The 10883-nt window shown below is 43.7% G+C and overlaps 1 protein-coding gene across 3 annotated transcripts in view; it reads right to left on the bottom strand.

Moving 5' to 3' along the window:
• Positions 1-140: 140 nt before the first annotated feature.
• DGKE (diacylglycerol kinase, epsilon 64kDa) overlaps positions 141-10883 on the bottom strand; it is a 24599-nt gene continuing 13856 nt past the window's right edge. Inside the window, exons 9-12 of one of the 3 annotated variants that reach the window (XM_012726482.1) lie at positions 10412-10539; positions 10096-10207; positions 804-1565; positions 634-678 (exon numbers count right to left, since the gene is read on the bottom strand). In XM_012726482.1, the coding sequence (XP_012581936.1) occupies positions 1497-1565; positions 10096-10207; positions 10412-10539 (309 nt within the window). In that variant the 3' untranslated portion in view covers positions 634-678; positions 804-1496. Of the gene's footprint in view, positions 679-803; positions 1566-6033; positions 9204-10095; positions 10208-10411; positions 10540-10883 lie in introns of those variants that run through there. The other 2 variants (XM_012726481.1, XM_004684401.2) reach the window with 2 other exon arrangements.

Raw genomic sequence — 10883 nt, 5'->3', positions numbered from 1 at the left:
AAGAACTTGGGTACAGGTGAGAGGATTCACCACAGACAGCTGGGAGCAGAATAGGCCGACTGACAAAGTACACTGCTGAGGGGAGCAGTGGGGAGACAGAAGAGGTTTATGCCATGTGGGTCAGCTCCCTGGCCAGGCACTGGACTCATGCTACAGGGCTGCGGACAGCTTCACAGTGCTGTGCTTTAACCTGTTGCACCACCATTAGGAGGACCCTAATCTTGGAGTATTAACCCCCCTCTGATGTCCCAGATGTACCAGGTGCCGTAACCTTGAAGTGACACAAAGAGCAACAGTGGAAAAAGCAAACCATTGACAATTCTCCAATCCCTCCCTCTGCCTGCTAGCTTTTGGAGTCACAAGACTGGGCTGCTCCCCCAGCTGTGTGACACTGGCATGTCACTCGTCTTTCTGAACCATTTTGCCCTCATTTGGGAAACAAAAATGACAGCTGCCTGTTAGAGAGAAATCACTTGTGGTAACATTGTTTTCTAAATGATCAAGTGCTTCACAAATATGCTGTTAAGTCACTTAATTCCAGACCAGAGAGGTCTAAGATTCTCTGTTCCAGTTACATCACTTCTTACTATCTCCATGTAGTGGGCTCTTTCTGTTCGCTTCTCTCCCCTGCCCGCTGTTGTCTGGGTGTTTCACTGGTGCAGAGTCCACCGCCATCACCTGAATCATGGTCACAGGTTCTGGTATCAGACATTAAAGGTCACAGCTCCTCTTGCCAAATTCAAGCAAGGCTCATGCATCATTTCAGCCAGAGCATGTTTGTTTATAAGGAAACAGAAACTCACTGCAGCTGGGTCTAAAGGAAGCGGGTGTGTGATGCAAAGCGGTCTTTCTCCAACTATCTGGTGAAGGGCCTGGGGTTTTATTTTCACATTGCCAATAGATATGTTTTGATGCTTTTATAACATACCACTAGGGGAAGTGACATGAGAAAGACAATATAAGCAACAATTTATGATTCAATAGTCAATTGTTAAAACAGCTGTAAACATTTCTAACCTTGTACTCTTAATTTCTGTACTTAATTCCTGGAAAATGGAAAGCCTTTCATGGGCAGGACAAGAGTAAGACAGACTTAAAGACCCCAGAGACATTTCATGAAAATGAAACCCAGAGGAGAATGGAGTTGGCTGCCGGTCAGCTGTGGACTACCTCAGGCAGTCAGCTGGGAGGGCCAGCAAGGGGAGGGCAGGCGGTCCTTGAGCTCAGGCTGAGGTGTGTGTGGGCCTGCTCTAGGGCTCAGGGAACAGAGGTGGAAACTTCTTTTTTCAGACTCCCCAGTGCCCCCACCTGCGGAGGCCAGTGCCCTGCAGAGTGAAATGTTCCATAGCACACTGAAAAGAAACTTCACAAGGTCGGCAAATGTTCATTTGAATGCAAAATGACCAGGGTAAGCTCACTGACTTCAAAGTGTATTAGATACTGTATAGAGACAGACTACCTCACGTTTTTCTGTCTACTCACAGGTGAAAAAACCACTATTTCCTAAGTCCCCAGGGCTGGGTGTTGTCTGGGTGTTTCACTGGTGCAGAGTCCACCGCCATCACCTGAATCATGGTCACAGGTTCTGGTATCAGACATTAAAGGTCACAGCTCCTCTTTGCAAATTCAAGCAAGGCTCATGCAACATTTCAACCAGAGCATGTTTGTTTATAAGGAAACAGAAACTCAACTGCAGCTGGGTCTAAAGGAAGCGGGGTGTGATGCAAAGCGGTCTTTCTCCAACTATCTGTATCATATCCCAGCATTCCTGGTGCCTGGCTCCATGAGCATACCTGCCTACTTCTGACTTTTATATTGTTACTGTGGTGAGTTGATGATGACAAAGCAGCAGGAGTGAGGACCTGGGGTTGGTATTCTGAGCTAGTCTATGGAAAGAAGTCCATGTCCCCCTCACTGAATGTAGGGGCGAGATGAGTACACGCATACAGCACACCTCCCACTGCCCGGTTAGGGTTGAGACCTTTAGGAAAGTGACCATGGAATGGCCAGGGGCAGCTAGTCCATCAGAGTCCTCCTGAGGCTCAGTGGTTCTCACAGCCAAGCCTTGATCAAAGTCATTGATCAAGAAAAAGGTACATGGTGTTTGGCATTGTCTGTTCTTTAAAGGGCAAGTAAATGAGATATTTCAAAAATTTCTGTGAACATGGACTTCTGGTTAAAGATGATAGAATGAAGCTGTATAAGATTCTCCTTCCTATGATATTTATTTTTCAAATATTTGTGCATACAGAACTGGGGTACAGGCCAGAGATGCAGGGGCGGTGAGAGGACTCACCAGAGACAGAGTGGGGAGCAGAACAGGCCCAGTGATGAAGTACACTGCTGAGGGGAGCAGCAGGCGGGTCAGGAGAGGTCTGCCACATTATGTGGGTCAACTCCGGGGCGGGTGGGGATCGAACTCATGCTGAAGTGGCTTTAGCTTCTTAGTGCTGTGCTTTACCCGCTGCGCCACTGGGGAGGGGGAGCCCTCCTCTGATATTTAATGCATAAAAATGTTCTAATTTACATTGTCACAATGTTGTATGAAATCCAGAGAACAGCTGAGAAAGCCACAAGACTTCATAAAAATTCAAATGGAAGGAAGTGTTGATTTTTGCTGTCTTCTCTCCTCCCTTTTATGTCCTCATATAACCCTATGGGAGGCTATAGGTTGCCAACCTGCATATGAGATTTTATAAAGAAAACCCTAGATTTCTGTTTTCTAGAAACACGAGCTGTGTCCACGCCAGGCTTGCTGACCCTTGGTGCGCACTCTCCTCCACCGTCTCCAGCACGCTGCCCCTTGTCATCCCCTCTCCACGCTGCTGGGTTTGTGGCCGCAGGTCACAGGGTGCCCACAGCCACGGCTTGCTTGCTTTTAAAGATTTATTTATGTACACAAGAACTGGAGTACAGGCCAGAGGTGCAGGAGTGGTAAGCAGAACAGGCAGATCAACGAAGTACAATGCTGAAGGGAGCAGCGGGCAGGTCAGGAGAGTTCTGCTGTGCCCTGTGGGTCAGCTCCCTGGCCAGGGGTTGAACTCGTGCTGCAGCGGCTGCAGTCAGCTTCACAGCGCTGTGCTCAACCCACGGCGCCACCAGGGAGGCCCTGCCACGGCTTTCTCTCACAAAGAAAACAGGCTCAGGCAAAACCAGTAACTTGCCCACGGTTAACCAATGGCAGAGACTGGGGTTTCAACTTAGGAATTGCAAGTATCATTTCCCCTGTGCACCCTGAAAATGAGACAAATTTACTTCATTTATTTCATTCCATTTACTGCTGTCAGGAGCCACAAAATTGTATGTTTCTTCTAAGTGCCATTCAAATGCGTCTGATCAGTACCCATAAGTTACAGATGCACTGGCAACAGTTTACCTCTTTTTATGTTCTGTGTCAAAAGCAACACAAGAAGCCCATCAGAACAGCTTCGGAAATCCTGTTCATGAAGACAGCACCAAAAGTAAAGGAGGCCTCCGCCCTCCCAAAGCTGTGGGCGCCAAGCAGTGCTGAGGGCACTACAGCCACATGGAGGAGATCCACACATCACCACCTTCAGAGGCTCTGCAGGCCCCCCAGCGTGTGGGGAAACGCCTCCCAGAAGCAAGCTTGACCCCTGTGCCATCATCAGGTCCCCTCTGACCGCTGAGTCCTCCACAAAGACAGAAGGCACAACACTCTTTGTCCATGGCAGATGTCAAGGCCAACGAGCACCAGATCAAACAGGCTGTGAGGAAGCTCGGTGTCACTGCTGTGGTCAAGGTCGACATCCTGATCAGACCTGATGGAGCAAGGCAGCTATGTTTCATGGGCTCCTGAGTAGGATGCTTTGGATCCCAACAAAATTGGGATCATTTAAAAGGAGTCCCGGGCCCTCCCTGGTGGCGCAACGGGTTAAAGGGCAGCACTATGAGGCTTTCCGAAGCCATTGCAGCATGAGTTCGATTCCAGGCTGGCCACCCACTGGCATGGCTGCCCTCTCCTTGACCTGCCTGCTGCTCCTCTCAGCAGTGTATTTCACTTGATCTACCTGCTCTGCTCCCCACTGTCTGGAGAATCTTCTCACCCCACATACTTCTAGCCCTTACCCCAGTTCTTGAATGCATAAATAAATCTTTAAAAAAAAAAAAACCCCAACTGATTCCAGCTGGCTATTTCTATTTATTTTTTTCATCATAAAAAAACAAAAACAAAAAAAAAACAAATCAAACACAAGGGCATACTTTTTGAGTGCTGCACTTCTTTTATTATAAAAACAAACATCTTCCACGTATCAAATGCTTTAAATTACACGGCTGTCTGTAGGCACTGACCATGGTGCGGATGCAACACAACAAAATAAGGCTGGGCATCAATGCTAGTGAGGTCAGAGACAGGAAAAAGTGCACAGGTCAGGGTCTGCCTGGAGGCACAGGCACTAGAGTCAGCACTATCAAGCTATCACCAGCCACTGTAGCAGGAGTTCGATCCCTGGCAGGGAGGTGACCCACATAGCAAGGCGGATCTCTCCTATCTCGCCCGCCCGCTGCTCCCCTCAGCAGTGAGTTCCAGAAGTGTCTTTCAGCAAAGTATCTGCTAGTTCTACTCCCCACTCTCTCTGTTGAATCCTCACATGCTCCTGTACCTCTGGCCTGTACCCCAGTTCTTATATGCATAAATAAATAATTTTTTTAAAGTACACAAGTCCAGCTGGCCACTTCAAGTGGAGACCTCCCAAATGTCTTTGGCACTGGGGGTTCAAGAGCCGATCCAATCAGCTCACGCACCTGAGTAACAGGGTCAAGGACCCAGGTTGCTCTATACTTGTACAGAACCGAATTAGAAACCAGAGTGCCATTTCCAACAGGGCTCGTGTAAGCAGATCACACTGGAGAGACTCCTGGCAGAGGCCAGACTGTGGAATGAGAGCGAATGCCAGTCACCCAGCCACGCACAGCACTCTACCTCCCGCTCTAGGACTTGACTCAGAACAGCTCCTCCTGTGGTCAGGAAGCCCCTTTGCCTGGACAGTGTCAGAGGACCAGGCAAAGCAAAGTTCCTTTCCAGATCCCCCTTTGCAACATTCTGTGTCTCTGAGGGGAGGTGACGCCAGGCAGGGACTCCCTTGTGTTTTTCTCTAGGACAAAGCACAATCACTCCGCTCATGGTTCCTGAGCTTCTGTATCAGAGGGCGACATTTTCTGATTCTCTCTCCACAAGCTGGGTATGTAGCTTCTGGAGACCTGCCAGACTCATGGGCTGACCACCATCGGGCCATGGGGGTGAATGCCTGTGTGTATTTGTATTTACATAGCTAAAGTGAATTAAACTAGCTGCTTCCTACTTTACAAAGACTAGAAACACAAGGGACAGAGGCTAAGTCAGTACTTTACTATTCAACAATCTAAAATGCCGTTAAAACCTGTAAAGTAGCCAAGTGACATATTCCAAGCTGCCATAGTGACCTCTGAAATGTTTTCCTCACCAAAAAACACAAGGTGCTTGAATATATAAAAAGCAGTATAAAACCCAGCAGGTGCGGTCACTAGAGCAATGGCCCCTGGACCCACGCCCTCACGGAACACGAGCTCAGGCCAGTGCCTAAAATGTCTCATCCTTGCTGCCTGGGCGCGTGCTGATAGAAGCAGAGAAGTGTGTCCAGCCGGACTGCTCACGAAGCCCAGGCTGAGCTTAGGCATCCATAACTCAGGGTAGCCTGCAGATCATATTTTGAAAAACAGGAAATGGGCCTTAACGGGGAATTTAAGAAAGGAAGCGGGGGGGTATATCTTTTAAAAACAAGACCTTTAAAAGAAAAGCAAAACCTTTCCCAAGAGGCTGTTGGGAAAGCACTTTCATTTGGGTTAGGGAAAACACTTTCATTAACTATTTTTTCTTTTAAAATTTCTAATTTTTTTTTTTAGTGCATCTACCTACATTCCACTGAACCCAATTAAGTAGAAATAAAAAAGTCCTGACTACAAAGTGCTGGTTCTTGCATCAATACTATCCCTTTGAGGAAAAACCACAAAAAATGATCACCCATTCTGTCGACCTTTTCAGGTGAACAAGTACAAAGTATGTATTCGGATCGACATGAATATGCAAATTAATATACCAATTATAGTTTTCTAGTTAGTGCAAATTTAAAATTCCATAATATACAGTAAATACAATTTTACTTTATATTACAAATGCAAACTACTTTTCTTTTGACATGCTGGTAGTGTTCATTTTTACAGCACAACAGACTACCATTTCTGAATCACAGTATATTTTATAGTTCTAGGTAGGCAAATGTATTTCAAAAAAGCAAATACTACACTTTTTGAGACACCCTGAAAAATAAAAATAAATAATTCTGACTATCAAATTTTTATAAACATTAGCTATATTAAGAGTTCACAGCTAATTGTTGCAAAAAACCTAAAACACATTTAAGATCATGTAATCTTACCAGATAACCTGTATTCTAAAACACAAGTCAGTTTGATTTCTATTAAATACAATAAAAGCACTGAAAGGTATTAACATCTTTTTATGGGATTTGAGAGAGCTGCCAGGTATTCAGTAGTTAAGCCACTAAGTTTACATGGAGTTAGGAATATATTAGGACAGGATATACTTCTGAAATCTGAAATCTGAAACAGACACGGAGATACCTCATGTATATCTTCCTGAGAATGCAGAATTTATTTTTAAATCAAGACAATTCAGAATGGAATAAGAAAATCTTGTAGCAAGTTATGTTTTTTTAAAGTGTAGAATCCTTATAAATATAACCAGATGATATTCTAACATAAAACTTGCAAACATGTCTTATAAATTGAACTTACTTGAAACAAGTCACATGCCTATACACTTATTTGAAGTGCTGGGTAAATGTGCCTCAAAAGGTGAATTTTGTTAAAATAAGAAATGTTTTATGATGATAGTATTCTGAAGTGACTTTCCTAAGTAAAAATAAAGTATAAAGAGTGAATAGGCACAGAAAAACCTCACTAAGGGTCAGTAGGGAAAAAAATTTACCTACAAAAAAATTTAAGTAAATGAGGGTACTGAATATAAATCTGTTTTTTAATCCAAAGTAACCTTATGCTTAGGCTAGTCTCAACAATTTAAAAAAAAGCAAATATATAGATTTTTGATTATTCTGATATTAACTACTTACTTTGATTCTATAATCAGCACAATGAATTAGATAAAATATGGCCTAAAACAAGGCGAGTTTAACAATATATTTATAAAATGTGGTATATGTAACAATTTTAACTATTAATTAAGGAATTAAACTCATTATCTTCAAAACATGATCCACCCCAGAAGACACCTATGCAACTCCCCCAGCGCACAGAGCACTGCCTGTGACAGGTGAGCTGAGTAAGGAAAAGACATGGAACAGGTCTGTCCACAGACTCTTTCAGTCCTAGAACTGGCATTTCCGGTGAGATCTAGAAGAACTGAAGCAAAATAGATATATTTTTTATAATGTACTGACTACTGTATAAATTACTGAGTTGTTCCTCAAAACAAGATTTGAGTCTGAAGGTGAATAAAATCAGTATTTATGGCAATTTGTGAATTACAGATTTATAATAGATGTTATGGGGAGCTAATGATGTTTTGGGGAATACATTCAAGTCCTTCAGGGATTTACCTTCTGACAGACCACCAGGGCCACAAAGGGACCACTGGTCAGAAAAAACACAGGTTGGATATCAACCCCACGGGTCAGCCTGTCCACAGGACCTGATGGAGTCATGGCTAACGACAGTAGAGCACCCTCTAGTGGGGAATGATGAGACTAGCCTTTCAGTAAGTTTTTGGCAATTGAGGGACAGCTACAAGGAGGCGATTCTTCTAGAAGTTTGCCAGTGCTTTCACTCCCTCTCTTTGTAAAAATACTTCATGCCTCTTTAAAAATATATTGAGTATTTCTGAAGAAGTGACTACATTTGGATAATACATCTGTCAGAATTACTATGGGTTTTAATCTGCAGCCAGTGGGTTTCATTTCTAGCTGATTTTGACTCACAGAGTATCTATGATCCATTTGACTTATTAAATAAAACCATACACTGCAAACTGTAAACACAGGTTTACCACAATAAAGATAATAAATAAGTAAAAAAAATATATATCTCATTTTAAAATAAATACGATATAAACATTTTAGCAGAGGAGTCGCTTCCCTTTCCCTCAGGGGAAATTTTGTGAAGTAGTTCTGTATTATGCCAGACCACTAAAGTTTTAAATGTCATCAATCAGTACTCATCTTTTTTAAGCAATTAATCTGGTGAATTAGTGATGAGGAAACTAGTCATCTGACGGGTACATTTTCTTCAGTGCTCTGAATACTGGTTTTTACCAGCTCGCCTCTGTGTTCTCCTAGGGTGATTGGTAGGTCAGGCACAAGATGCTGACTATCATGAACACAGTAAACCAAACAACATTTGGAGGTCTAAAAATGCTCCAAAAATAAAAATTTAAAAATCTTGATGGTTTTTTTTTTTTTTACATTTCTCTTGTTAGGGCTTCTTGGAACAGACACTTATGAGTGGACTCAGAGCTGGGCTGCAGGAGCTCTCAGGAGGCAGCCACAGGCGGGCGCCCAGCTGGCCATGCTGGGCTCTTTCAAAGGAGTGAGTTCAGCCTTTAAATGTTGTGGTGTCACCATGTTAAAAATGAAGATGGAACTGACCCTCCACCTCACCTTGTAGATGTATGATGTGTCTATCAAATGCCTGGTTCGAGAGCAAGGAGTGAGATGCATACTTCAGAGAGATGTACACTCCCAAAGCCAGGGAAACGACTTCACCTACAAGTAACACTTTAAAGGTTAGTCCTATATGACGACAGAGTTTTGCTGAAAAAAGAACAGACATTTCTAAACAACTGGAAGTTTGGCTGTTGTGGGAATGCTATTTACATGAATGCACACTCATATATTACTGGCCAACTTAAGATTAAAGACTGAGAATTTCTACTTTTGAATGAATATGACTACTTGTTAGTGAGAATTCTATCGTAAGTTTTCATTTCTTCATCCATCAGTTTCCTTTAAGTCCTCTTGATCTGAAGTACTAGAGATGTCATCGTCCGTTTGTTCTCCAGAGAAATATAACATCAGTGCGTGTGTCTTATGGGTTATGGTGACAGTGCAGGGCCCTTGGGCCCACGGCTCCCCATCCACCTGCATTGGCATCAGTGAGCACTTCAAAATCAGCTGGCATTGGGGAGCAAGTGATTAGAAGATAGTCAGTCCCGCTATGTTCAGAAAGGTCTTCCTTAATCTCACCCACAATCTCTTACCCCTTCTGAGGGATTTATAACATTTATTTCATTCTTAGAAAGTACATCTTACTACATCTTTACTCATCAATAGTTTAAGGGGCGCTCCCCCGTGGCACAGTGGGTTAGAGTACAGCACTGCAAGTGAGCTGCGGCTGCTTCAGTGCGAGTTTGACCCCCACCCCGGAGCTGACCCACATGGCTGACAGACTTCTCCTGATCTGCCTGCTGCTCCCCTGAGCAGTGAACTTGGTCAATCTCCCTGTTCCGCTCCCTGCTCTGTCTCTGGTGAATCATCTCATCCCCCGAACCTCTCCCCTGGCCTGTACCCCAGTTCTGTATGCATAAATAAATAAATCTTTAAAAAAATAGCTTAAGGGGCCCTCCCTGGTGGCGCTGCGGGTTAAAGCACAGCACTGAGAATCTAAAACCGCTTCCGCATGAGTTCGATTCCCGCCTGCCCTGGAGGTGACCACATGGCGTGGCAGACCTCTCCTGACCCGCCCGCTGCTCCCCTCAGCAGTGTACTTCGTCGATCTGCCTGTTCTGTTCCCCACTCTGTCTCTGGTGAAGCCTCTCGCCGCCCCTGAGCTTCTGGCCTGTACCCCAGTTCTGTATGTACAAATAAATAAATCTTTAAAAAAAAAAAATAGCTTAAGGGATCCTTTTCTAGTCAATGTTTAATTTCTTCAACTGAATTAAGGGCATATTTCCTGTTTCTTACCCAATAGCATGGGATGTAAGCTAGTGATAAGGAGAACTATAATACAGCACGTTATTTTTTTCGACAATTATCAACTGTTTAGAAACGGCAGTATTTCGCCTACCCGCACTGTATGCGCTTGTCCTATTCGGAAAGGATTGGCCAATTTTACTTGAATTTGGGCACAGTGGAAAGATCCATATACGCCTACGACTTCTAGTAAACCATCATCATGCCTAAAATCAGAAACAGGAAATATGGATTAAATGATGCAATAAAAATCAGCCATTAACTTTTAAACATAGGTAAACCACCAACTTACTACAATTTGTAACAGTAAATAAAAGAGAAAATTTGAGGGGAAAATGTCTAAAATTTATAAAGAGAAACAGACTGCTTTAAAGACAACAGTAACATAAAGTCAACCGTAAAGTACGTACCGGGCCAGAGGGTACGTCTCATCTCCCATCCCTTCCCACAGTCTGCAGCCACCGCCCCAGTAGCCAATGTTCAGAACTATGATACCTTCCAAGTTAGGCAATTCTACGCGCTCACCATCCAGTTCTAGCTTTAAAGAAATACAAGCAGTGAGTTACTTCAGGCGCACTCACTATTTTCACACATACCCACATAGGACTCAAGTTCATATATATAAAATAAATGACAGGTGCACAGGTAGAGAAGACTTCTAACTGCTCATTCAGGTAACCTGGCCCTTCCCACCCATTTATTTTTTAACCCAGGTCAGCAACGGCATCCTTTTTGCTAAGTCCTATCATCACTCTGAGGTCTTATCTTCTTGTTTCAGCAGCATTTGACATCACTGACCTGTGCCTCTTTTCCTGAAAGATTCAACATCACTGACCTGTGCCTCTTTTCCTGAAAGATTCAACATCACTGACCTGTGCCTCT

The sequence above is a fragment of the Condylura cristata genome, unplaced genomic scaffold (genome assembly GCF_000260355.1).
Source record: "Condylura cristata isolate star-nosed mole 26May11 unplaced genomic scaffold, ConCri1.0 scaffold00017, whole genome shotgun sequence".
NCBI lineage: Eukaryota > Metazoa > Chordata > Mammalia > Eulipotyphla > Talpidae > Condylura > Condylura cristata.
Note: the sequence above shows the minus strand (reverse complement) of the source record. Positions and strands in the feature narration are given on the sequence as shown.